Source organism: Daucus carota, chromosome 9 (assembly GCF_001625215.2).
Source record: "Daucus carota subsp. sativus chromosome 9, DH1 v3.0, whole genome shotgun sequence".
Taxonomy (NCBI): Eukaryota; Viridiplantae; Streptophyta; class Magnoliopsida; order Apiales; family Apiaceae; genus Daucus; species Daucus carota.
Window position 1 is genome coordinate 43,939,147 of NC_030389.2, and position 27,479 is coordinate 43,966,625.

General features: G+C 37.9%; 5 protein-coding genes across 5 annotated transcripts; 1 reads left to right on the plus strand and 4 right to left on the minus strand.

The window, feature by feature from the left end:
• Positions 1–5: 5 nt before the first annotated feature.
• LOC108202653 (ribulose-1,5 bisphosphate carboxylase/oxygenase large subunit N-methyltransferase, chloroplastic) lies at positions 6–4,277 on the minus strand. The gene is made up of 6 exons (XM_017371148.2): positions 3,768–4,277; positions 2,710–2,738; positions 1,993–2,204; positions 1,333–1,455; positions 849–1,253; positions 6–750 (listed from the first exon to the last, which is right to left on the minus strand). Exons 1-6 carry the CDS (start codon positions 4,223–4,225, stop codon positions 535–537), a joined length of 1,443 nt encoding a protein of 480 aa, XP_017226637.1. The 5' UTR covers positions 4,226–4,277; the 3' UTR covers positions 6–534.
• A 3,364-nt stretch (positions 4,278–7,641) lies between these two features.
• On the plus strand, positions 7,642–11,717 carry LOC108201703 (phosphate transporter PHO1 homolog 3). Its single transcript, XM_017369990.2, has 11 exons — positions 7,642–8,359; positions 8,705–9,125; positions 9,230–9,278; positions 9,377–9,448; positions 9,763–10,013; positions 10,098–10,356; positions 10,442–10,546; positions 10,621–10,815; positions 10,889–11,167; positions 11,254–11,390; positions 11,481–11,717. Exons 1-11 carry the CDS (start codon positions 7,765–7,767, stop codon positions 11,578–11,580), a joined length of 2,463 nt encoding a protein of 820 aa, XP_017225479.1. The 5' UTR covers positions 7,642–7,764; the 3' UTR covers positions 11,581–11,717.
• Positions 11,718–14,121: 2,404 nt separating this feature from the next.
• On the minus strand, positions 14,122–16,685 carry LOC108202371 (ankyrin repeat-containing protein ITN1-like). Its single transcript, XM_017370751.2, has 3 exons — positions 15,724–16,685; positions 15,076–15,632; positions 14,122–14,798 (listed from the first exon to the last, which is right to left on the minus strand). The coding sequence occupies exons 1-3, from the start codon at positions 16,589–16,591 to the stop codon at positions 14,196–14,198; spliced, it is 2,028 nt and encodes a 675-aa protein (XP_017226240.2). The 5' UTR covers positions 16,592–16,685; the 3' UTR covers positions 14,122–14,195.
• Positions 16,686–21,742: 5,057 nt separating this feature from the next.
• LOC135149313 (protein ACCELERATED CELL DEATH 6-like) lies at positions 21,743–23,175 on the minus strand. Its single transcript, XM_064084778.1, has 2 exons — positions 22,699–23,175; positions 21,743–22,419 (listed from the first exon to the last, which is right to left on the minus strand). The coding sequence occupies exons 1-2, from the start codon at positions 22,873–22,875 to the stop codon at positions 21,817–21,819; spliced, it is 780 nt and encodes a 259-aa protein (XP_063940848.1). The 5' UTR covers positions 22,876–23,175; the 3' UTR covers positions 21,743–21,816.
• Positions 23,176–24,173: 998 nt separating this feature from the next.
• On the minus strand, positions 24,174–26,853 carry LOC108201705 (ankyrin repeat-containing protein ITN1-like). The gene is made up of 3 exons (XM_064084203.1): positions 25,801–26,853; positions 25,153–25,709; positions 24,174–24,840 (listed from the first exon to the last, which is right to left on the minus strand). Exons 1-3 carry the CDS (start codon positions 26,639–26,641, stop codon positions 24,196–24,198), a joined length of 2,043 nt encoding a protein of 680 aa, XP_063940273.1. The 5' UTR covers positions 26,642–26,853; the 3' UTR covers positions 24,174–24,195.
• Between the last annotated feature and the right edge of the window lie 626 nt (positions 26,854–27,479).

Sequence of the window (27,479 nt, forward strand, 5' to 3'; positions counted from 1 at the left end):
GAGACTTTAAGCTCCTACCTTATCATGTTAAGTCATGAATCATAATTTTAAACTCAGCCAAACGGGTTTTACATCTGATGGAAGCAAGATTGCTGTCTAATAAGTTAATACAAGAAAGATTTCACCTAAAGAGCTTCTATTCATATATAGCAACATCAATGTTTCTCTTTACAGGAGTTTACAGGGTATATATAACCTAAATCTTGAAACCTTGTTGAGTAATATAGGAAAATCAGTTCCAGCTATGACCTATGATGGAGGAATCGTTGAATCGACGTAACAGAAGAACTAGCTCAGCTAGGGAGAAGGCAGAGGGACAGGTGCAACAGCAAAAATTGGTACAACAGCAATGAAACCATCATATTGACCTTGCTGAACAAGGGGAATGGTGCTAGTTTGTTCTCATTTATCACTTGCTCAGAGAACTCCATATAAGGTGTCACTATAACAGTGTTCTGCCATTTAACCATGCCCTGTGAAGAACATCTTAGCTCAAGAATGTGCGCAGAAGCTTTTGATGATCATTGGCAAAGTTTATTTGGGCTCCCAGAAAATGATGTCGCCTTGTTCTCCAACCAATCCAAGATCCCTGAGTCTCCTTTCTTGGTAATATTCAAGCTCATCCAACTCCTGTTCCCTTTCCTTGAATATCGAATCAATGTGGTGCAATACCTTCTTCTCCCCTGCTCTTATCCCAACTGCTATTTGAAGACGTGGACTGAGATTTCCATCTGTCTTCAGCTTCTCATCCTGTAAGAACAGTGTTTCTCGTGATCTATATAAGCAGGAATATATGTGGGACAAGAAGCAATGACATGCCTCAGTGATGCATATATGGAATGAGATACCTCTTCGAGTGTGGTGTTGTAACCAGCAAGGGCAGATTTGCAGGCATTTCGTACAACTTGGCATATAACCTCTTCATTGGCACGGCTAACAGGTAACTGGAGATGGTCCCAAACTGCATTTCTGAAAATAGATTCTAGAAGAAAAGCATCGGTTCCCCCAAGAGCTACGAGCCTCAGATACGGGAGCATTTCCTTTGGAAGAGGCTGGTCCAGTGTGATATCAAAGTAAGCAGTTGTATTCATCCCATTTGTCTCAGCAATATCTAGCTTGTCCCCAAAGTTTTCATCTGATTCAGCTATGTCTAGGTTTAATGTGTATGTAACTCGGTCTGATCCCGATTCTATGAATCCATAATCCAGAGCTAACTCGGCATTACTTTTGTTTAAATCATACTGGATCAGAACCTGTCTAAGTCATGACTCATTCAATACAAGTTGATGGTTTCTGGCAAATAAGGAGACACGGTATACTAATGAATATTACCTGCTCACCAGCCTTGACTGCTACTGGGCTACGCAAAGAAAATATAAGATCCCTCGAGAAAAGACCAGCTCCCTTGATCTCATATGCATAATCTTCTGTTTTTATGCTAGAACTGTGATTGATCTGTATGTTGTAACATACATTAGTCAGCAGAACTTAATTTTCAACAAAAGCAGATGACATCTGACAAGAGAAACAAAACAATTATGATGTAGACATTCTATCTGCTGCATGATAGTAGTTACTAGTAACATTAGAAAAATTGCATGAGATTAAACATTAAAATTATATTAGCATTGTAGTTCCTCTACAAGTCTAAGACCATTCACCGTATCTTGATGCCGGAGCCATGTGCACTATGTACAACTTTTTATCAGTAGCTTGCCAGGCGATCATCTTAACTACTAAGACGGGACGAGGCCAAGGATATACTCTATGCAAATGTACCCCACACCTTTCACATGTTTTCAAATCCAGGCAACATACATGACTGCGACACTGTAGTTTCATTTTGACATGATCAACATGTAATTAATCCCTTTATTAATCCAGTATACGCCACATAATATAGAATGACAAGGCCAGGAACTAGGCTAAGTAAGAGAATTTCACTTTGAGCAGCTGCTGCAGCCAAACTTGGATAAGGAGAAGAAGACTTACCAAGTCTGCCAGGGGGATAAGAACAAGATTTTGACCACGAAGACGAGAAAAAGCCCTTGACCTGAGTATCCCAAATGCCCACAAGAAGTCCTCCACTGTTATAGTAGATGGAAAAAGCTTCTGATTTGGAAGTATGATTTCTTCTTCAACTCGCAAGAACTCACTTTGCACATAATCTTTGCAACCTACTGTTGTGCTCAATAGTTGGGTTCCTAAACAGTCATTTATTCGGTTAAACTGCTACATCCATGCAAGACATGGAATCAGGCAATTAACAAAGCTTAACGCAAGTAATATCAGCTGAGAACCAAGAGTATCAAGATTTTTTTTTTTTTTTTTGATTAAATCAGAATCTGCAAACATAAACTTATTTGAAGAATTTGTATACATAAATGCAACCAGTAGCGTTCAACAATAAGCTCATTTCAACGAACTATAGACGTGGAGGTCCTTAAAAGCAGTAACTATTGAGTTCACAAACCGCTAGTGACATACCAAATGATCCCATCTCGATACCAAAAATTCCACACAATGAATACACTTACCAGAAATGGTGTAACCTGTTTCGATATTCAGCTTCATAATCATGCTACTCTTAAATAGATAACCAAGACTAATAGCAATGATCAATGCTAGCTCAGCTTAATTAAAGAAATCACTCATTGTTCATGGAAACTGAAAAATAAAGATTTAACAAGAAAGTATAAATCAACTGACCTTGAATTTCATATAGTTCCTCTTCTGACCTGCAAAAGAAGGTGCCAAACAATACCAATTAGGAGTAGCAATGCCACAACTCAAAACCCAACTATAATTTAGCAATTAAAATCCAAAAATAACACAACATTACTCTATTACCCCCCTGTATGATCCCAAACAATACATTTTTCAAAATTTTATTCAAGTAACCTTATACATTCAATTTTTATCAAATTCCATCAGAACGACACAAAATTGACACGTTTACAAACACGACGAGCCGAAACTCTCACACACTGCGCAAAAAAACCCTCCAAAAGGAGGTGCGAAAGAAACAATAACAATATCACTACATCCAACTCTACTTTACCAAAACAAAATCCTCAACTAACCCAAATATGATACAATTATACAAATTAATACTTCACTAAAATTTTTATTCCCTATATCTCGTACATTCATTTCTATCAAATTTTAGCAAGAATGAAACTAAATGACATATTTATGAACAAAACGAAAATTCAGAACTCTCACACACTCACCAAATGACAGAACAATACCATATTAATTACTATATGATCCAATCCAATACATCTCCTAAAATTTTATTCCAATGACCTTATACATCAATTTTCAAATTTATTAGAATGACACAAAATTGACACATTTATAAACACAACCAGAAATCAAAAACCCGAAACTCGCACAGACCACACAACAAAAAGACAATAATACAACTATACTATATTAACCACAATATGATCCAAACCAATACATTTCCTAAAATTTAATTCCGATGACCTTACACATCAATTTTTATAAAATTTTATTATAACTACACAAAATTGACACGTTTATATTCCTACATCAATAACACAACATTACTATATTGACAATAATATATTCCTAAAATTTTATTCCGATGACCTTGTACATCAATTTTTATTAAAACATTCACAAAATTGACACGTTTACGAACACGACCTGAAACCCGAAAATCACACACACCACACACCAAAACCCTCCAAAACCCAATACCAAGAAACAAAAAATCAACCAGAAGCCAACTAACCCACCAAAAGATAGTAGAATCAGTACACTCTGGCAGCACATCAATATATCTCCACCACCAAGACTCCCCCCCTCTCATCTTCTCTCTGATCAAAAACAAAGCCACACAAACCCAAGGCTTCAATCCACTACACACACTCCCAATCTCAGAAGCTGCCACACTCTCTGGATTAATCCACAGCTTCTTGGGTACCTCCAAAACAACTTCATTTCTACTGATATCTCTCTGAGCAACCAGGCCTAGCCCTTCAGACACAACTCCAGGCTTAGCTGGGGACTTGTGGGTCACCACTTTTTCTTCAGACAGCCACTGCCAGAATGTCTGGAGTTGTTGAGGTGGGGTAGGCTGAGGTGGGCCCCCGGAGGTGATGTAAGAAGATGGTCTTTTGGGGGGTGTCTTGAAGTGAGAGTGGGGGTGGTTTAGGATTGAGGATGATGGGTTGAGATAGAAGAGAGTTGACATGGTATGGTTTGGTTAGTTGCAGAAGTGCAACTAAAGTGAAGTGGTAATGAAATGTGTGAGCTGTGTGTGTGTTTATATAGCTATGGATTTTGGATAGGGTGGCTTGGATCAGTGTCATTCGTAAAAATTGGGAATCAAAATTAATCAGTTGATTTATTCATTAAATCGAGAATTTTTTTTGATAAAATAAGAATTTTTAATTAAGTATAATTGATAAGTCGGTAAAATATTTTTTAAATATTAATCGGAGGTTTATTGAGAAATTTTCAAAATATCAAACCATTTTAATATATTAGATAAACATCATAATTATTGTTTATATTTAAATAGAGTCATGCTCCAGTGAGAACCAATGTCATTGTGAGATATGAGATCTAATCTCAGCCACATGTTTTATATCTTATATCAATCTCTCACACCCCATTAATTTTTAATATTTAAATATTTTATCACAATTTTCATTCTAATTCCACCACCTGCCACCTCCAATCACCACCGACCACTATTTCCGGCCGCCGCCACCTCTGGCCACGACCGGAAAATCACCATCGTCAAATAGAAAATCACCACCGTCAAACTAAAAATCACCATTGGAAAACTAAAAATCACCGCTGGAAAAATGAAATCCACTGTCGGAAAATGAAAAAATCACCACATCACCGCCATTTACAGATCACCACCACCATCTACAGACACCCAAATATGAAAAATCACCAACTACAAAGCAAAATCAGCACCAGAAAACAAAAATCACCACTGTAAAACTAAAAAGCACCACCGTAAAAATAAAAATCACCACACCACCACCATCTACCAACAACCACCACCATCCCAATATCTGAAAAACCACCAACTACAAAACAAAATCACCATCAGAAAATCAAAAAACACCTTGATTTAATTGATTTCTGTCACATAACAGAACATATCTGTTTCGCATCGCCCCGACCTACAATATCTTTTCCGATAACTCGCCGACGCCGCCGCGTATTCAAATCGCCTCTCATCTTTGCCGACGCCTGGCAGATCGTAAAGGACTCTCACTGACGGATCAAAAAGCGTCGTGTAAGCATGCGTCGATGGAGCCAGCCGTGTTTCCGGCGAAAGAATGGAGTCGCAGTTGGGTCGGCGATGTGCTCACGAGGGAGAGCGAAGTGACGACGCCCATCCGCGGAGATCTGGGGAGACGGCTGCAGACCAGGTGGCGGCGACGCCGCAACAGCCGTGGGGAGAAAGAGGGAGAGAGAAGGCAGTGGTGGATGGTGTGGGAGCTGGTGGATTGAAGAGAGATGAAAAAATGAAATGGAGCAGCCGACAGGGATGAAGACATGAGAAGAAATAAGGGGCTTGAATTAAAAGCTTTTATATAAATTGGAGGGCTGAGATTAGATCTCATATCTCACATTAGTTGGGATTCTCATTTGAGCACTTGCCTATTTAAATATATCAAACTATGTATACGTTGTTGAGGAGGACGGTTTGATTCTAGAATCTAGATTATCCAAAATTTTGGTTGATGGACTAATTAGATGGAGAGCATTTGCAAGCCCATAAAAGTTTTGGGATCGGCTTAGAGCCCAGTTGTTAACGGGCGAATGAATCAATTAAACAACCCACAATAATTCGATTTTGTAAGAATTAATCATATTATAATGATATTTGATATCTTATCCTTATATACAGTAAAAATATCAGTTACTGGTTATTCACAAATATGAATCTGATTTAATTATAAATTATAAATTTTAGTAATGATAGAGTTACGACTACAAAGAATCTATTATTATTTAACAAATGACATCATTAATAAAGAATACAGATTCATCACTCATTCTACATTTTTAATAATCTTTTTTTTTGAAATTTAACAAATTTAATTTCCTGAATTATATTTCTATTTTCAGACCTGTTAAATATCTGCAACCGGGAATTTAAAATATGTAAACGACCAATTTTTGAAAAAAAAAAAGTTAATTTTATAATTCATGAGCATGAAGAATGGTCAACCAACAAAAAATAATACACGTCCAAAAGTTTGTATTTGTCATTACATATAAACAAACTAGCACTAATAGAGCAGGTATATATTTTTTTCTTTAAAACATATATAGAGTAGGTAATTCTTATATTTTAAACAAACCCTAGCTAGTAATATTCCACTTCCAAGAATCCAAATGACAATGGACGATTACAATGATCCATTTCATTCGTCATACACTATCTACTCTTTTGATATATATAATGTTTCATAATTTTTAAGTTACGGTTCTGTTTAAAATTCAAATGTATGGAAATAGCATACTTTTATCATGTACGACAGAACCATGGAGAAATTTAGAAGGGTGTATTGGATTGGGATTTTAAAGCATTTTTTTGTATTTATGAAATCCGGGGGTATTCGATTGAGATTGTTTGAAATCCATTAAAATCTTGAGATATTCAATTGGGATTTCAAATTATGTTACAAAATCTGATGGTATTCAATTGAGATTTTAAATTATGCTTTAAAATCCGATGGTATTCAATTGGGATTGTTTAAAATCCATTAAAATCTGGTGGTATTCAAATGCTGATGGATTTTTTTTCATTTCATAAAATGATAGATTTTGTGGCATTCTTCAGTGTATTTTAAGTTTTTTGAAATCCCACCAAAATCAATGGGATTTTGAAGCATTGTACCTAAATCCTATCAACTCTGCGACATTTTATCAAGAATCCGCACAAAATCAAAATCTCATAATCCATTAAAATCTATAGACTAAAAACAATCTATTAAAATCCCAATCGAATACACCTATATCTATATTAGATAATAAATCCGAATAGGGTACTCAAACATCTTTAATATTCTTTTTCAATTATCTATTGACTGACAAATATTGATTGTACCGTTTCTTTCAAGACTTGGGAGTGATTCAACTTTAGACAATAGAACAGACAGAAATATGAAATTATGCAGTCCAAAATCAGCACTTGCTAGCATTACACTGAATATTATTATAATTTGAGTCTTTGCATAGTCAAGTTTCAGAGGATAAAACGGCCGTTCTTACATTATTATACTTCTGTTGTCTGTTCATCTGTGGAAATGGTTGTCAGCTTGATGTAACATTTAGACTGAATAAATTTTTCATGCAAATGACACTTGATTATTTCTGTCACTATATATATGCATGGTTTTGATCACATCACTACCACAACCTGCAATCTCTCTCTCTCTCTCTCTCTCTCTCTCTCTCTCTCTCTCTCTCTCTCTCTCTCTCTCTCTCTCTCTCTCTCTCTCTCTCTCTCTCTCTCTCTCTCTCTCTCTCTCTCTCTCTCTCTCTCTCTCTCTCTCTCTCTCTCTCTCTCTCTCTCTCTCTCTCTCTCTCTCTCTCTCCCTCCCTCCCTCCCTCCCTCCCTCCCTCTCCCCCCCCCTCTCTCTCTCCCTCTCTCCTATATTATGCATGATCTTTCCATGCATTACATGAAGCTCCTCTCTATTTGAGCAACATTGCCCTTTCAATTTGCATTTCTTGAATCTCTACACAAGTGCCAACATGAAGTTTGGCAAAGAATTCATATCCCAAATGGTGCCAGAATGGCAAGGAGCATACATGGACTATGCATACCTCAAAACCCTTCTAAAAGAAATCCATCTTTTCAAATTCAAAACAAAACCACCACAATCAACCACCAATGCACAAGGACTAACAAGAAGGCTCACTCTGTACCGAGCTTTCAGTGGCCTAACTCAAAGAATCACTTCTCCTGGAATCAGCTCCAATACTAATGACATCGAGAGCCAACCGATCCTAGTGAATTCGGTCAAGAAATCAGATGGGGAATTCGGATTAGAAACCATGTTTCTAATGACAGGAGATGAAGGTGGTGAGTATGAGCTTGTGTACTTCAGAAGACTTGATGATGAGTTCAATAAGGTAATTAAGTTTTATAGAGGTAAAGTTGATGAGGTGATGAAGGAGGCTGCAGTGCTGAACAAACAAATGGATGCCCTGATAGCTTTTCGGATAAAAGTGGATGATCCACACTATGAATGGCCGGATAGTGCCAGAGAGATGACTCGTCTTGCTTCGGATGTTGCTGCCTCAACGGCTTCATTAGCAGCTTCTACTCCTGGAATGAAAGCCAGCAGTAAGCCTTTTTATACATTTGGTTTTTGATAATCACACACACACAGACACACTAAAGAACCGTCCTGCCTTTGACAAGGTTTGAACCCTCGACGTCCTGTGAAGAGAGCGAGAGAGATACTTTGTAAAAGTATAAACATCCATATATATGATAGGGCTTCTTTCAAAAATACCTAAGTTGCAAGGTTTTGTTTTCAAAAATACGTTGTAACCTGAAAATCAACTGCTTTCAACCAGCGTTGCAACCTCATATGCAATTTTGACCGTATATTTGAAAATAAGCTTGAAAACATGGGTATTTTTGCAAGTTTCCCTAGTATAATAAGTACTTGTGTTTAATGTGTAGGGAGAGTGACTGTGATGGATATGATAGAAGAGGACAGATCACTCGAGGCACAGTCAGATGAACCATCAGCCGATCAAGAGAAAGGAAAGCAAGGAAACAAATTTGTTCAAGGACTCAAGGCAATGAACTCGAAAGATTATGATGATCAGAAAGAAGTTTTCAATGAAAACAGAGGTACTGGTCAAGAACTCAAGCCAATGAGTAATATGAGGACGAAAAGACCTGCTCCATTGGAAATACTTAACCGTGTGACGATAAATAATACACTTGAGACGCCCCGTTCATCCATTAGAGGCATTCTCAATGTTCCTAATCAGACAGAGTTGAAATTTAGCAAGGAAAACCTTAGCAAAGTTGAAGATCAACTAAAAAGCGCATTTGTTGAATTTGACCACAAGCTTCGACTTCTTAAAAGTTACAGGTATAGATCAGAACTATCAGTTCTGCTGCTCTCTGTACATAATTCTTTCAATGTTGTTCTTATTTCCTCGGAGATTTTATAGTTCTGGATGATGATTGTAACAGCTTCTTGAACATTATGGCATTCTCAAAAATCATGAAGAAGTACGATAAGGTAATAATTAGGCCGACATTTGGCACTGATAATTTCGAGGTTGAAGTTTTTGGAGTTTCTTTTTTCTTACAATTTATGTTTCCTGATCAATTATGCAGATCACTTCCAGATATGCTTCAAAGTCCTACATGAAAATGGTCGAGAGCTCTTATCTAGGAAGCTCCGAGGAGGTAAAGTACCTTCAGAGGGCGTTTGGGAATGTGCATTTCATTTCAAATGATGAATTTTAAATAACAGGATTTGAGTTTTCTTTTCAAATTGCCAGGTTTATACTAATATTTGAATGTCCTGGATTTCAAATGAAATCTAAATCCATATTCCCAAACATGTTATTTGTTCAAATTCAGAATTTCAAATGAAATCCAGGTTCCCGACAGACCATGAATGTATTTAGGACATTCCTCTTCAGATTAGCATACCAGTATGATGCTTACAACTAAAACTAAAGTCGATCTTAATTGATCTATCTATGCAAAATTTACAGGTAACTAAGGTGATGGACAGGGTTGAAGCAACATTCATCAAGCATTTTTCGAATTCAAATAGAAAGAAAGGACTTAGCATTCTAAGACCAAAGGCTAAAAGGGAAAGACATAGAGTAACTTTCTCTTTAGGCTTCTTTGCCGGGTGCACAATAACACTTATTTTTGCTCTCGTTTTGCTTATTCATGCGCGCCATATCATGAACAAGGAAGGCCAGAGAAAGTATATGGTAACCATGTTTCCTCTGTACAGGTCATTTACAGCCCAATTTCCCTATACTGATCTGATCTTTTTTTCCGGTTCTTATCTGATATGTAGCCTATGAATTGTTTGCAGCCTTTTTGCCTTCATCGTTCTACACATGCTTATGTATGCTGCAAATGTATACTTCTGGAGACGTTATCGGGTCAATTATCCTTTCATATTTGGATTCAAGGAAGGGTCTGCATTAGGTTACAGAGAGGTTCTTTTAGTTGCATTTGGTTTTGCAGTGTTAGCATTAGCAAGCATTCTTGCAAATCTTGACATGGAGATGGACCCTAAAACAGGCGATTACAAAAGATTCACCGAGCTTCTTCCTCTAGGAGTAGTCCTAGTAAGATTTGATGAAAGCCCTTATCATCTTGTTATGCTACCAAGTCTATGTAACTAACAACTCTGTTCAACATCCTCCTCTGCAGATTGCATTTTTTGTCATAATCTGCCCCTTTAACATCATTTATCGTTCCAGCCGCTTCTTTATACTAACCTGTGTGTTCCATTGCATCTGCGCCCCTCTTTACAAGGTACAAAATCATCAAATTAAGCAAAGGGTGAAAAACACATACATATTGTATAATTGTTTTTTTTCTACTTGAAGGTTGCACTTGCGGATTTTTTCTTGGCAGACCAACTTACTAGCCAAGTTCAAGCTCTCAGGAGTCTCGAGTTCTATATCTGTTACTATGGCTCAGGTGACTACGCGCACAGAGATAGCAGTTGCAGTTCAAGTGAAATATACAACATTTTCCATTACATTGTGGCTATCATTCCATATTGGTCGCGGCTTCTCCAGGTAGGGATCATGGTTACTAATCAATTCACGGTGAGCATAATGATTATCTAAGGCCATTTTTTGTATCTTGAAGTGTTTAAGGCGACTAGTTGAAGAAAAAGATGGTATGCAAGGACTAAACGGATTGAAATATTTTGCAACAATTGTGGCTGTGACAACCAGGACAGCCTACAGCCGCAGCCATAGTGATGAGTGGTATAAAATAGCCTGGGTTGCTTCAGGGGTGGCCGCGGCCTCTGGGACTTACTGGGACCTTGTTCTGGACTGGGGGCTTCTGCAAAGAAATTCTAAGAACCGTTGGTTGAGAGACAAACTCCTAATACCTCGCCACAGTGTATATTTTGGAGCCATGGTTAGATAGATCTCTGTCGATTCAAGATTATGCAGAATAATTTGTTCTCGTCGTTTCAAATTAACAGAGTTCTATTTTATCTTTAGGTTCTGAATGTGTTGCTGAGGCTCGCGTGGCTTCAAACAGTTCTGGACTTCAGAGTCTCTTTCCTACACAAAGAAACTCTGATTACTATTGTGGCCAGCCTAGAGATTATTCGTCGAGGCATCTGGAACTTTTTCAGGTACAGTTAGTACTAACTGATATAGAATCACACGAATAGGCGAGCACATATATTCAGACAATGACTGATCTTTCTTTTTCATATCTCTAGGTTGGAGAATGAGCACCTGAATAATGTGGGAAAATACCGGGCTTTTAAATCAGTACCATTACCTTTCCACTATGACGAAGACGAAGACAAGCAAGGATGATTCCTGTTAAATTTCGCGTTATGTTTGTGTTGTAAAAGGGCAGCATAAGTTTCTAGATTCTTTGCTTTTTTTCATGGTATCAGATGTCAGAAAAGTTGGACCTACAATAATCAATCATTTCACGAGAAACATCGAAATTTACTTGAGTAGCCACATGAAATCTGTGTAATATAAGAGAAACACACTAACAAGATCATCAATAGAGCACCACTCACTAACGAGATCCTTATACAAGGCAACTAATATCAACAGCAGATGGCTGACACTTGTTTTATATGGGGCCACGGCTCCATGCAGGCTCGGCCAAAAGCCTAGGATAGGCATAAGGATGAGACAGGTGAATCTTCCTTCCAGTTTGGACCTAGGAAGAGGCAGATGGGCCATCCCAAGATGGGCTTAAGGATGAGCCAGGTGGACCTTCCAATTTGGGGCAGGGGGAGTCTTATAGCGAAACATAGTTCTAGTATTACTAATGTGAAGTTAATGTATGTTGCGCAATCCTAACAAAAATGCCTTAATAGCCTCCGATGGCAAAAGAATATCAGCCTTCGAGTCCCAAAATCTTTCATCTCAAAACTAAAACGAACCAGATTGTCCTTTATACGAGTTTCACCTTTCTGACCTCACCCCTGTTAAGAGCAAACATACATAGTACAATTTTAATTGGACTATTTGTGCTTGATCTATTTACCAATTTTTTTAACTATATATAACAGTTGCAAATGAGACTAATATAATGATCAATATCTTCTGAAGAGCAAGTGTGGAATACCAGTATGACATTATTGCAGGCTGATCTGTGATGTTCTCAAAGCCTCCAGATGAAGGAGCTCTTTGGGCATCAATAAACTTTGCAATGGTCATGTAGAGTGAATGTCAACCCAAGTCCCACATCTTGAAGATAAAGAAGATAATGCGGTGGTCTTGTAAAGTAAATGTCAACCCGAATTCCATGTCTTAAAGACAAAGAAGATATTGTTGTGCTCATGTAGAGTAAACGGCAACTCAACAAAGAAGATATTGTGATGGTCAAGTGGAGTAAATGTCAACCCAAGTCCAACATCTTAAAAAATAAAAATAAAGAACACAAGTCTTAAAACAACTCCGTGCAGGCTGTTCGTGCGGGCTTGATCACAAGAAAGAGTCTAGTGATTATTAAAACAAACCCCGGGGCGGGCTTGGTCACGTTGAAAGAGTCTAATCCAGGGCGGGCTTGGCCACGGGAAAGAGTCTAGTGATTATTAAAACAAATCCGGGATGGGCTTGGTCATGGGAAAGAGTCAAATGATTATCAAATCCGGGGCGACATAAAGTATATGATGTAAAGGGCGAGTTTGGTCACGGGAAAGAGCGGTGATTGTTAAAACAAATCCGTGCGGTTTTGACCGCGAGCCAGAGAATATGATGTAAGGGTTTTTGACCTGATTAACAATTAATCCCCATCAATCACCGATGCACCATCTGTACATCGATTAACCCTGATTCACGAAGGTTTTGACCTGATTAACAATTAATCCCGATAAATCATAATCGGACTGACTGTACAATAAGTAATCTTGATTAACGAAATCTAGACGGACCTGATTAACAATTAACCCCGATTAATCACCGCCGCACCGTCGGTACAAAAGGTAACGGAGGCGTGCAAAGGTTTCCTCGGGCGTCTGTACAACAATTAATCCCGATCAGACGGATTCTGTCTCGAATCCGTCTGTACAGCGATTGATCCTAATCAATCAGGTTCTCTTAGAACGCTGGTGAGTGGTGATTGGCGTTTCCCGATTGGGACAGATTCTATCTCGAATCCGTCTGTACACCAATTAATCCCGATTAGATGGATTCCGTCTACAATGATTAATCCCGATCAATCGGGTTCTTTTAGGACACTGGTGAGGGGCGTTTTGCGATCAATTGGGGAATTTTAGAAAACTGATGAGGGGCATTGCGCGGACGCACCGTCTATACAACGATTAAACCTGATCAATCAGGAACTTTTAGAACACTGGTGAGGGACATTGCACGGCCGCACACAATGGCCCAGAGCAGACTGTGTAGCACAATATGATACGGAGTTAAGGTGTGTTGGGTGGCCACAGGCAACAGCCTGGAAATTTGCTTTTAGCAGTATGGCTGTTTGGCAGTATTTGTCCATAATATCCAGAGATTCTGTTCTGATGGAGTCTGGACACATAAATAATCTATGTCGGTGACATGAGATGTAACAGTATGTTTGAACTTCGTATATAGCAGAACTCCAGCGTAAAATTGAAGTCCCCAGAGATCTAAACATAACTAAACTTGATGATTACAACACTGACGAAGCTGAAAGGATTGACATATCAAAAATTTAAAAGTTTTGGATACAATGGTAATAAATACAGTTGAACCTCGATTAAGTAATAATCGATAAAGTAATATCCTCACTAAAGTAATAATTTTTCTAGTCCCAACATAATGTAAATAGTGTATTTTTAGTCTCAATAATGTAATTTTTTTCGTTGGTCACAACGTTATTACTTTAAAAAGGTTTAACTGTAAGAATTGAGTAAAGAAGTAGGTTCTCAGTACAAAATCTGCTTCATGCTGCTACTTCTCAAGTTTCTTAGAAAGACAGATTACTTTAGATACTTCAAGACCGCAAAAACACTAATGTCTGCGGCAAGAATCCTAATTACAGTAATTAACATGCTAACGAATACCAGAAAGGCAATGCCTAGGAATGAGCAAGAGATAACAATAATACTAATCGCAAGGGCTGATGAGTGATCCAGTACAGAGTATGTCCCGGTTATGAAAGCCACCGTTATTGCGATGATCGAAGCAGTGTTGAGCAGCACAGATATGAAGAACAATTTTCTTACTCTCCCAACATCTTCATACATTGTTGTCATGAAGTAGAGGAATAATGAAGACATTGAACATATCAGAGCTATTGTATCTGTTACTATAAACCCCTCGAAACTTGTCTTTCTTAAAAGGACCGCGGATCCATGGGCCTTCCCTTGATTCCCATCAAAGCCGCCTGGCATTGCAAAACCCGCTGTCAAGGCTACAGTGGTGATAAGTGCAGCCACTACCATATGCGTGCTGATCCATCTTTTATACAATTCGACTTCTTTAGTATCCTCCTCATTTTGTATATATCCCTCTTCAAGTGCTTGCAAAAAGTGCCAGTGCTTTTTAACATTGGCGTCAACAAGTGTTCTTCTAAGCATGGCCTGCAAAATAATCTCACTCATTTATGGTTACTTTACTCCAACTCATGCTAATGGTAATAGTCAATTTGAACGGAATTCGGTCAAAAGGGTGCAAAATAAAACGAGTCTAAAATCTAGAGGGGTAAAATGAAAATACACATAATTTGGAACTAAATCAAAAAAGCGCCTAAAAATAAGGTGTGTAAAGTGCTAATTACTTTAAATTTGATCCTCAAGCTTTCATTACAGAGTATCTGGTGGAATGCAGAAGGTAATATAAGCTACCTCGCATACATACCTGATCTGTTAGAGGAGCAGTCTCTTTTCCCCAATGCATTAGGTGATCCAGGGGAGTGCCATTTTCACCATTCAGTACTTCCCAATCAATCGTTCTTTCATCCATCAGTTCCTGGACATAACAACCCAACTTGGTGATCAGGTGGAGCGGCGTATTTCCATCTTTGTCCCTCTGCATTAGTAGGTTACGATATGCTTTACAACCTTGTGACAAAATATATCTAATCACCTCTTTCCTGTTTTGCTCCACCGCGATGTGCATTATATTTTGACCATTTTTATCCACCATATCCCAACAAGATGGATAATATTGCAAAAGTTTCTCCATCACACGGACGTTTCCTTTATATGCTGCTACATGAAGAGCTGTTCTCTTATACTTATTATCCCGCAGGTACCCCACAGACTTGTCTTTACCTACTAGATTTTCGACTATTGTATAAAGATCATTGCATGCCACATAATGAAATACTGTCCACCCATTATCATCTCGTCTATGTATAAGATCTCTATGTTTATCCATCAGAAGTTTCACACATTCTGATTTTCGTAAAATATCTGCAAGATAAATCATAAGATTGAGCAAAGAATTAAGGCTCTGGAAAAAAATTGGAAGAAATTGAAAGATTGTAGAAATGTATGCACGTACCGTGTTTGCCATCGTCTAAAACTACAGCATGTAAAGCTGTCCTTCCAGCAGGACCATGGTCAATCTCCGACCAACCACAAGTGTCAAGAATTGTTGTAATTATGTCAACATAACACCTAGTAGAAGCCAGGTAGAGTGGAGTTTCCTTGCGCTTATTCTGACAATAGCAGTCATTTGGATCTTCATTTACTAGAAGCTGAACCACGTTGTTGTGATTGTACCGTACCGCATCGTGCAAGGGAGTTTCAAGCTCTAAATTTTGTGTTCGAACCTGAGATTCTATCAGAGTTATAGACTTTTTGCAGGCAGATTCAGGTTCTTGACTGGAAGACTTAGCTGCATCAATGAGTGCTACAACCACGTCGTAGTGTCCTTGTCTTGCTGCCAGGTGAAGCGCGAGATCACCTCTTAAGTTAACCTTTCCGATTAGTGAACCATGGACAGTCAGAAGGTGTTTTACACAATTTATACTCCCGTATTGGCATGCAAGATGAAGTACCGTGTTCTTTGTAGGAGTCCGCTGACGCCTGACCCGTTGACGACTGACGTAAAAAGTTCCCTCCATCTGCTTGAGGACATCAATGTTATCCTTAGTAACAGCATCATACAATGCATCACTCATGAGATCTCGTGGGAGTGCAAATGCATCGAGTACAGAGACATCCTCCGGCTGCTTAGAGGTACGTCTGATGGAATTGTAGTCTAAACTGATATACTCAACTAAGCCATTAAGGATTTTTACTACAACTACGCCCAAGTATACGACAGGGGTGCCTACAAGTGCAGCTAAGGATACGACTAAAGCCAATGGACCCAACAGTAGTCCTATACAACAACTTCTAAAACAAGACCACAAGATGTCTTCCATAGATGTTTTATGTAACTTGACAGAGTCGATCGATGACCAACAAGAAGAAGAGTATATTCCAAGAAGATAATATGTAAAATTTTCTCCTAGTTATATATATATATATACAAGTCATTCTTATTGTTAATTGGATAGGAAGTAGCCTGACATCAGGCATGAGTTCATGGGATCACATCATTAGTTCATTATATTGTTACACAACTAAGAACTCATTTCAATCAAAACTTAACACACGTTTGAAAGATTTTGTAACCAAATTTTATTAATGAATCATTTTTCCTTATTAGAAACAGGGTTTTCTATAATAATTGGCTAAATTAGGCATGTAAGAGTAAATTTTGTTCCAACCAAATAGTACTACTAGCTAGCCAACGAAACAACCCCTAACGAGATCCTAATTTTATCACAGTGAAAGCAAGTTGAAAAAGATGGAGTAATTGCGATGATCTGCAATAACTCTTTCACATGATCAAGATTCAAAAATAAATACAGGTTCTTTTACATTATCAAGACTTTCGAGTAAACGCCCCTTGGTTTTGTGTATTAGTCATTGATTTTTTTTAGAAGTGTATTAGTCATTGTTAATTGTTAACAAGTAGGTCTAATCTTGACCATTAATTTAATGACAGACTAATAATTTATATAAGCTATGCTGTCAAGAAAACTGTGAAAACTCTCACATACCGACGGGATTCTAGGGAGAACTTGTATTATAGGCCAACCAAGTTGAAAAAGATAATTACGATATTAATCTGCAACAACTCTTTCACGTGATTAAGAAGACTTTAGAGTAAACACTCCTTGGTTTTGTATATTAGTCATTGTTAATTGTTACAAGTAGCCTTGGCATCAGGCTTGACTTCACTGATTCATTTTATTACATAGCCAATTTTATAAGGTAAGCCAACTTTATAAGATTAGAACTTACACCGGATTGAAACAGCTGATGCTTCCAAGATCAACGGACAACTAAGAAAAATTAGTACCATATTCAAGAATCCAGTGCCTGAAAAACAAAACACACCCATGGTTAGACAACACTTTTTCTCCATCACTTTAAAAAAAATAATTAGCAGCACAATTTTTTTTACAGAAGAAGCTTGGAATAACAACCACCCTAAATTAGTACATGCATTAGAAGAAAGTTAAGTGGAGTTTCCAAAAAGAAGAAGAAGAAGAAGAAATTTAAGGCACTACCAGAAAAGCGGCTATTTTCGACCGGAGGCTTTTTCCTGTAGTGAGGGAAATTGAGGGAGGTAGGCACATACCTGTAAAACCACAGCATGCAAAGCCATTCTTTCATCAGAACCGCCAAACCTTGGCAACTCACACTTTCAAGCTCAAAAGACCTTAGATTTCAGGCTTTTCAGCTCAATAGGCTAATAGGATCTGGTATTTTGGATCAAATTAAAAACATGACCTAGCTAATCTTTTAGAGTGATATTTGGAACCTTTTTCCCTAATATTCTTTCCCATTCTGTAAGATACAGGGCCATTCCTCTCCTCTGAAGCACATCTTGGGATTGTTTCGAACCCTTTAACATATTATTTATAATATTAAGTTATTGTATAATACTAGTTTATAATCCGTGCATTTGCGGTTATAGTATTTATTATTTTATCATATATATTTTAATTTAACTAATTTTATTGTAAAAATAATATTATGATAGAATAATGTGGTTAAATAAATTTTTTATTTAAATACCGAATAAATTCTTAATATTTAAGTCCGTCAAATGACTAATTAAAAATTAGGTCAAACATATATATTTTAATGAGAATGTGAGAATATGTTTTTTTACATGTTGTAATTTAAATGTTATAATTTAAGGAGACCTATAAACTCGCATATAAACCAAACAACTTTATAACATTTCGTTATTAATAGTTAATACTATATTATAAAATATATTATAATTTAAAGAGACACGTAAACACAAATACCGATCCGTCATACAAAACTAATTTTTAATATTTTGATAATAATAAATATATTATAACATGTTATAAGTTAAGGAGGTTCGTGGATCGAATACCAACCGACTCACCCTAAATTCGATCGACCGACTGAACTTTTAATGTTAGTGTTAATTCACGGCGAGCATAATGATTATCTAAGGCCATCTTTTGTATCTTGAAGTGTTTAAGGCGACTAGTTGAAGAAAAAGACGGTATGCAAGGACTAAACGGATTAAAGTATTTTGCAACAATTGTGGCTGTGACAACCAGGACAGCCTACAGCCGCAGCCATAGTGATGAGTGGTACAAAATAGCCTGGGTTGCTTCAGGGGTGGCCGCGGCTTCTGGGACTTACTGGGACCTTGTTCTAGATTGGGGGCTTCTGCAAAGAAATTCTAAGAACCGTTGGTTAAGAGACAAACTCCTAATACCTCACCACAGTGTATATTTTGGAGCCATGGTTAGATCTCTGTTAATCAAGATTATGCAGAATAATTTGTTCTCGTCGTTTCAAATTAACAGAGTTCCATTTTATCTTTAGGTTCTGAATGTGTTGCTGAGGCTCGCGTGGCTTCAAACAGTTCTGGACTTCAGAGTCTCTTTCCTACACAAAGGAACTCTGATTACTATTGTGGCCAGCCTAGAGATTATTCGTCGAGGCATCTGGAACTTTTTCAGGTACAGTTAGTACTAACTGATGTAGAATCACATGAATAGGCGAGCACATATATTCAGACAATGACTGTTCTTTCTTTTTCATTTCTCTAGGTTGGAGAACGAACACCTGAATAATGTTGGAAAATACCGGGCTAATTTTAAATCAGTACCATTACCTTTCCACTATGACGAAGACGAAGACAAGCAAGGATGATTCCTGTTAAATTTCACGATATGTTTTTGTTGTAAAAGGGCAGCATAATTTTCTAGATTCTTTGCTTTTTTTTTTGCATGGTATCAGATGTCAGACAAGTCGGACCTTCAATAATCAATAATTTCATCAGAAACATCGAAATTTACTCAAGTAACCACATAAAATATGTGTAATATAAAAGATACACATATACTGCAGATATGTTTACTTCAAAACTGAAAATGAGATTGAAAATCATCAGTAGAGCACCACTCACTAATAAGATCCTTAAACCCTTAAACAAGGCAACTAATATGGTCGAATGAAGCAAGAACCAGAGCATATCTCAACTGCAGATAGCTGATACTTGTTTTATATGGGGCTAAAATTGTTAGGAGTTGTCCCACATTGGTTGTGGGAGGTCTGGGAGGCGTCTAAAAACAAATTAGTGCGGGCTCGGCTATGGCTCCGTGCAGGCTCGACCAAAAGCCCAGGATAAGCGTAAGGATGAGGCAGGTGAACCTTCTAGTTTGGGCCTAGGAAGAGGTAGATGGGCTTAAGGATGGTCCAGGTGGACCTTCCAATTTGGGCAAGGTGGAGTCTGAGTCAAAGGGGAGTCTGATAGCCAAATAGAGTTCAAGTACTACTAATGTGAAGTTAGTGGATGTTGCGCAGTCCCTACAAAAATACCTTAATAGCCTCCGATGGCAGAAGAATATCAGCCTTCTGAGTCCCAAAATCTTTAATCTTAAAACTAAAACGAACCACATTGTCCTTTATACCGAGTTTCGCCCTTTCTGACCTCACCCCTGTTAAGATCAAACACACATATAGTACAGTTTTAATTGGATCATTTGTGCTTGATCTATGTACCGATTTTTTTAACTATGTACAACAGTTGCAAACGAGACTAATATAATGATCAATATCTTCTGAAGAGTAAGTGTGGAATACCAGTATGACATAATTGCAGGCTGATCTCAGTGATCTGTGATGCTCTCAAAGCCTCCAAATGAAGGAGCTCCGTAAGAGATCTTCAGGACCTCAATAAACTTTTCGGTGGTCATGTAGAGTGAATGTTAACCCAAATACCACATCTTAATGTCAACTCAACAAAGAAGATATTGCGGTGGTCGTTTGAGTAAATATCAACCCAAGTCCCACATCTTAAAAATAAAGAAAATATGTCTTGAATATAAACTTATACAATGATTAATCCCGATCAATCACCGCCGCATCGAATCTGTCTATACAAAGATTAACTAGCCTCCATACGATGATTAATCCCGGTCAATCACCGCCGGCGGGCCGCATTGTCTGGTCGGTGTTGCGGCGATTAAATAGCCTTCATACAATGATTAAACCCGATCAATCACCGCCGTATCGAATCCGTCTGTACAAATATTAATCCCGATCAATCACCGCCGGCGGGCGGCATTGTTTGGTCGGTGTTGCGGGGCCGCACGCTCTGGTGAGCGATTAACCCTGATTCTTTTAGAACACTTGGTGAGGAGCGTTGCACGGCCACCTTTGAACTTGTGAGGGGCGTTGCGCGGCCGGGTTCTTTTTAGAACTTTGGTGAGCGATTAATCCCGATTTTTTTATAACACCAGTGAGGGGCGTTGTGCGGCGCACCATCTGGGTTCTTTTAGAACACTGGAGAGGGGCGATTAATCCCGATTCTTTTAGAACACCGGTGAGGGGCATTGTGCGCTGCACCATCTGGGTTCTTTTAGAACACTGGAGAGGGGCGTTGTGCGTCGGCCCCATCTATATAATGATACGATTAATCCCGATCAATCACCGCCGCATCGAATCCGCCGATTAATCCCCATCAATTAGGTTCTTTTAGAACACTGATGAGGGGCATTGCGGGTTCTTTTAGAACACTGGTTAGGAGCGTTGCGTGGCCGCACTGTCTGTATAGCAATTAATCCCGATCAGTCGAGAACTTTTAGAACATTGGTGAGGGGCGTTGCGCGGCCGCACACAACGGCCCAGAACAAACTGCGTAGCGCAATATGAACCGAGTTAAGGTGTGTTGGGTGGCATGCTGTTTGCTTTTAGCAGTATGGCTGTTGCAGTTTTTGTCCAAGACCTCTTTATAGTAAAATGATATCCAGAGATTTTGTTTTGATAGAGTCTGGACACATAAATAACCTATGTCGATGACATGAGATGTAACAGTATGTTTGAACTTCCTAAATAGCAGAACTTCAGTGTAAAATTTAAGTCCCCGGAGATCTAACTAAGCTCGATGATTACAACACTGATGAAGCTGAAAGAATTGATTATATCAAGAATTTAAAAGTTTTAGATACAATGAGAATAAATTAGAGTTGAGTAAAGAAGTAGGTTCTCAGTACAGAATCTGCTTCATGCTGCTACTTCTCAAGTTTCCTAGAAAGACAGATTACTTTAGATACTTCAAGACCGCAAAAACACTAATGTCTGCGGCAAGAATCCTAATTACAGTAATTAACATGCTAACGAATACCAGAAAGGCAATGCCTAGGAATGAGCAAGAGATAACAATAATACTAATCGCAAGGGCTGATGAGTGATCCAGTACAGAGTATGTCCCGGTTATGAAAGCCACTGTTATTGTGATGATCGAAGCAGTGTTGAGCAGCACAGATATGAAGAACAATTTTCTTACTCTCCCAACATCTTCATACATTGTTGTCATGAAGTAGAGGAATAATGAAGACATTGAACATATCAGAGCTATTGTATCTGTTACTATAAACCCCTCGAAACTTGTCTTTCTTAAAAGGACCGCGGATCCTTGGGCCTTCCCTTGATTCCCATCAAAGCCGCCTGGCATGGCAAAACCGGCTGTCAAGGCTACAGTGGTGATGAGTGCAGCCACTACCATATGAATGCTGATCCATCTTTTATACAGTTCGACTTCTTTAGTATCCTCCTCATTTTGTATATATCCCTCTTCAAGTGCTTGCAAGAAGTGCCAGTGCTTTTTAACATTGGCGTCAACAAGTGTTCTTCTAAGCATGGCCTGCAAAATAATCTCACTCATTTACGGTTACTTTACTCCAACTCATACTAACGGTAATAGTCAATTTGAACGGAATTCGGTCAAAAGGGTGCAAAAGAAAACGAGTTTAAAATCTAGAGGGGTAAAATGATAATACACATAATTTGGAACTAAATAAAAAAAAAGCGCCTAAAAACAAGGTGTGTAAAGTGCTAATTACTTTAAATTTGATCCTCAAGCTTTCATTACAGAGTATCTGGTGGAATGCAGAAGGTAATATAAGCTACCTCGCATACATACCTGATCTGTTAGAGGAGCAGTCTCTTTTCCCCAATGCATTAGGTGATCCAGGGGAGTGCCATTTTCACCATTCAGTACTTCCCAATCAATCGTTCTTTCATCCATCAGTTCCTGGACATAACAACCCAACTTGGTGATCAGGTGGAGCGGCGTATTTCCATCTTTGTCCCTCTGCATTAGTAGGTTACGATATGCTTTACAACCTTGCGACAAAATATATCTAATCACCCCTCTTTCCTGTTTTGCTCCACCGCGATGTGCATTATATTTTGACCATTTTTATCCACCATATCCCAACAAGATGGATAATATTGCAAAAGTTTCTCCATCACACGGACGTTTCCTTTATATGCTGCTACATGAAGAGCTGTTCTCTTATACTTATTATCCCGCAGGTACCCCGCAGACGTGTCTCCACCTACTAGATTTTCGACTATTGTATAAAGATTATTGCACGCCACATAATGAAATACTGTCCACCCGTTATCATCTTGGCCATATATAAAATATTTATCTTTATCCATGAGAAGTTTCACACATTCGGACTTGCGTAAAATATCTGCAAGATAAATCATAAGATTGAGCAAAGAATTAAGGCTTTGGACAAAAAATTGGAAGAAATTGAAAGATTGTAGAAATGTATGCACACACCGTGTTTGCCATCGACTAAAACTACAGCATGTAAAGCTGTCCTTCCAGCAGGACAGCTTTTATCTGCAAGGCCTGGAAATTTGCTTTTAGCAGTATCGATGTTGCAGTATTTATCCATCATCTCTTTATAGTATAATGATATCCAAAGATTTTGTTTTGATGGAGTCTGGACACATAAATAATCTACGCCGATGGCATGTGATGTAACAGTATGTTTGAACTTCGTATAGCAGAACTCCAGTGTAAAATTTAAGTCCCTCGAGAACTAAACATAACTAAGCTTGATGATTACAACACTGATGAAGCTGAAAGGATTGACTATGTCAAGAATATAAATTTTTTGCGTACAATGATAATTTATATATATAGAAGTAGATCCTGTAAATAAGAGTTGAGTAAAGAAGTAGGTTCTCAGTACAGAATCTGCTTCTTCAGGCTGCTACTTCTCAAGTTTCTTAGAAAGACAGATTAAGGGGTGTATTCAACTGGGATTTTAATGGATTATATATAATCTATGAATATTAATGGATTATATCTGATTTTGATTTTATGCAGATTCTAGATAAAATGTTGGAGAGTTGATATAGAATCTTTAGGATTTAAGCATAATCTTTCAAAATTCCACAAATTTTGGTGGGATTTAAAAAAGCTTAAAATACACCGAACAATCTCACAAAATTCATCATTTTATGAAGTTCAAAAAAATATTAGCATTTGAATACCATCAGATTTTAATGGGTTTTAAATAATCCTAATTGAATACCATCGGATTTTTAAACATAATTCAAAATCCTGATTAAATACCACCAGATTTTGTAGCATAATTTAAAATTATAATTGAATAACTCAAGATTCTGATACATTTTTATAAAAATCCAATAAAGTCACAATTGGATAGTTCATGATCGTACCAACACTAATGTCTGCGGCAAGAATCTTAGTTACAGTAATTGACATGCTAACGAATACCAGAAAGGCAATGCCAAGGAATGAGCAAGCGATAACAATAATACTAATCGCAAGGGCTGATGAGTGATCCAGTACAGAGTATGTCCCGGTTATGAAAGCCACTGTTATTGTGATGATCGAAGCAGTGTTGAGCAGCACAGATATGAAGAACAATTTTCTTACTCTCCCAACATCTTCATACATTGTTGTCATGAAGTAGAGGAATAATGAAGACATTGAGCAAATCAGAGCTATTGTATCTGTTACTATAAACCCCTCAAAACTTTTCTTCCTTATTAAAAGGACCGCGGATCCTTGGGACTGTCCTTGATTCCCATCAAAGCCGCCTGGCATGGCAAAACCCGCTGTCAAGGCTACAGTGGTGATGAGGGCAGCCACTACCATATGAGTGCTGATCCATCTTTTATACAGTTCAACTTCTTTAGTATCCTCCTCATTTTGTATATATCCCTCTTCAAGTGTTTGCAAAAACTGCCAGTGCTTTTTAACATTGGCGTTAACAAGTGTTCTTCTAAGCATGGCCTGCAAAATAATTAATCTCACTCATTTATGGTTAGTTTAGGTATTAAAAGAGAATCGCTTTTGGTTGATTTCCATGAATCGACTAGTAGAGAAAAAGGACATACTTAAATGATCTAAATTAAGATCTGTTACGAATGTAAACATAGTATAATATACAATTATCCAAATCATCACCACATTCAGAATTAAGCCATTAACCTATTCTAGTAGGGGAGAGATATTTGGTGGGAGAAGAATAACAGGTAAGAAAAACTTTCATTACGAGTATCTGGTGGAATGCAGAAGCTAATATAAGCTACCTCACATACATACCTGATCGGTGAGAGGAGCAGTCTCTTTTCCCCACTGTATTAGGTGATCCAGGGGAGTGTGGTTTTCTCCATTCAGTACTTCCCAATCAATCATTCTTTCATCCATCAGTTCCTGGACATAACAACCCGACTTGGTAATCAGGTGGAGGGGCGTATTACCATCTTTGTCCCTCTGCATTAGTAGGTTACGATATGCTTTACAACCTTGCGACAGAATATATCTAATCACCTCTTTCCTGTCTTGCTCCACGGCGATGTGCATTATATTTTGACAATTTTTATCCACCATATCCCAACAATCTGGAAAATATTGCACAAGTTTCTCCATCACACGGACGTTTCCTTTATGTGCTGCGACATGAAGAGCTGTTCTCTTATACTTCTTATCCCGCAGGTACCCCACAGAGTTGTGTCCACCGACTAGATTTTCGACTATGGTATAAAGATCATTGCATGCCACATAATGCAATACTGTCCACCCGTTATCATCTCGTCTATTTATGAGACCTTTATGTTTATCCGTTAGAAGTTTCACACATTCGGATTTGCGTAAAATATCTGCAAGATAAATCATAAGATTGAGGAAAGAATTAAGGCTTTGGAATTTTTTTTGAAGAAATTGAAAGATTGTAGAAATGTATGCACGCACCGTGTTTGCCATCGTCTAAAACTACAGCATGTAAAGCTGTCCTTCCAGCAGGACCATGGTCAATCACCGACCAACCACAAGTGCGAAGAATTGTTGTAATTATGTCAACATAACACCTAGTAGAAGCCAGGTAGAGTGGAGTTTCCTTTCGCTTATTCTGACAATGGTAGTCATGTGGATCTTCATTTACTAGAAGCTGAACCACGCTGTTGTGATTGTTCCGTACTGCATCGTGCAAGGGAGTTTCAAGCTCCAAATTTTGTGTTCGAACCTGAGATTGTATCAGAGTTATAGACGCTTTGCTGGTAGATTCTTGTTGATTGGAAGACTTGGCTGCATCAATGAGTGCTACAACCACGTCGTAGTGTCCTTGTCTTGCTGCTAGGTGAAGCGCGAGATCACCTCTTAAGTTAACCTTTCCAATTAGTGAACCATGGACACTCAGAAGGTGTTTTACACAATTTATACTCCCATATTGGCATGCAAGATGAAGTACCGTGTTCTTTGTAGGAGTCCGTTGACGACGGACGCTAAGACTTGCCTCCATCTGCTTGAGGACATCAATGTTATCCTTACAAACAGCATCATGCAATGCAGCATTCATGTGATTTCTTGGGCGTACAAATTTATTGAGTACAGAGGCATACTCCTGCTGCTGCTTAGAGGTACGTCTGATCGAATTGTAGTCTATATTGATATACTCAACTACGCGCTTAAGGATATATAGTACAAGTAAACCCAAGTATACGATCAGGGCACCTGGAAGTGCAGCGGAGCATGCGATTATACCCATTGGAGGCGCCAGTATTAGTATACAAACAGTTCTAAAACAAGACACCATGATGATAAGGCGAAGAGTGGTCTATAGACTATAGATGTTTTATGTAACTTGACAGAGTTGATGACCAACAAGAAGAAGAGTATATTCCAAGGTAATAATATGTAAATTTTCTCCTAGTTTTGTATATATATACAAGTCATTCTTATTGTTAATTGGATAGGAAGTAGCCTGACATCAGCCATGAGTTCATGGGATCACCTCATTAGTTCATTATATTATAACACAACTAAACACCCATTTCAATCAGAAGTTAACACATGTTTGAAAGATTTTGTAATCAATTTTATGGATGAATCATTAAAGCATGATTGCTATAATGATCGCTAAAATGGACATGTAAGAGTAAAATTTGTTGAACCTACATTTTTTTCCACAGTATTAACTACTTTAAATATAGCATATTCTTATTATTTATAAATAAAATATATTGGTTTAATATGATAGTTGATAGTGGTATGTATTATAGATGTGTAGTTGTGGTCGTCCATGGGAGCTTCGCTAAAATTACTAGAGTATGGTTGGAGTTTGATTTATTTTTAGTACCTTGCTAACGATTTTTCATGGTTAGACTATAATGGTTGCTAAATTTGATCACATTATATAAATTTTTTTGAATTTTTGCCACATTTTGTTTCCAGGGTACATATTGATTGACTATATATATCTTAAAATGGTATTTAGTATTTTTTAAACTTATATAAATAGAGCAGTGTAGTGTTGAATTAGTATGTATATTTTTTAACTGGATTTCAAACTCTTTCATAGAAACAACTCTTTCACGTGATCAAGAGTGATATACGTTCTTTCACATGATTAAGACTTCAGAGTAAACACCCCT

Coding starts and splice junctions, on each gene's coding strand:
- LOC108202653 (XM_017371148.2), bottom strand. CDS start 4,225: ATGTCAACTCTCTTCTATCTCAACCCATCATCCTCAATCCTAAACCAC. Junction 2,739..3,767: donor ACTGATTCTACTATCTTTTG/GTGGGTTAGTTG, acceptor CTTCTTTTGCAG/GTCAGAAGAGGAACTATATG. Junction 1,456..1,992: donor TTATCCCCCTGGCAGACTTG/GTAAGTCTTCTT, acceptor TACAACATACAG/ATCAATCACAGTTCTAGCAT.
- LOC108201703 (XM_017369990.2), top strand. CDS start 7,765: ATGAAGTTTGGCAAAGAATTCATATCCCAAATGGTGCCAGAATGGCAA. Junction 10,014..10,097: donor ACCATGTTTCCTCTGTACAG/GTCATTTACAGC, acceptor AATTGTTTGCAG/CCTTTTTGCCTTCATCGTTC. Junction 10,357..10,441: donor TTCCTCTAGGAGTAGTCCTA/GTAAGATTTGAT, acceptor CCTCCTCTGCAG/ATTGCATTTTTTGTCATAAT.
- LOC108202371 (XM_017370751.2), bottom strand. CDS start 16,591: ATGGAAGACATCTTGTGGTCTTGTTTTAGAAGTTGTTGTATAGGACTA. Junction 15,633..15,723: donor TTTAGACGATGGCAAACACG/GTACGTGCATAC, acceptor TTTATCTTGCAG/ATATTTTACGAAAATCAGAA. Junction 14,799..15,075: donor CTGCTCCTCTAACAGATCAG/GTATGTATGCGA, acceptor ATTATTTTGCAG/GCCATGCTTAGAAGAACACT.
- LOC135149313 (XM_064084778.1), bottom strand. CDS start 22,875: ATGCAGAGGGACAAAGATGGAAATACGCCGCTCCACCTGATCACCAAG. Junction 22,420..22,698: donor CTGCTCCTCTAACAGATCAG/GTATGTATGCGA, acceptor ATTATTTTGCAG/GCCATGCTTAGAAGAACACT.
- LOC108201705 (XM_064084203.1), bottom strand. CDS start 26,641: ATGGTGTCTTGTTTTAGAACTGTTTGTATACTAATACTGGCGCCTCCA. Junction 25,710..25,800: donor TTTAGACGATGGCAAACACG/GTGCGTGCATAC, acceptor TTTATCTTGCAG/ATATTTTACGCAAATCCGAA. Junction 24,841..25,152: donor CTGCTCCTCTCACCGATCAG/GTATGTATGTGA, acceptor ATTATTTTGCAG/GCCATGCTTAGAAGAACACT.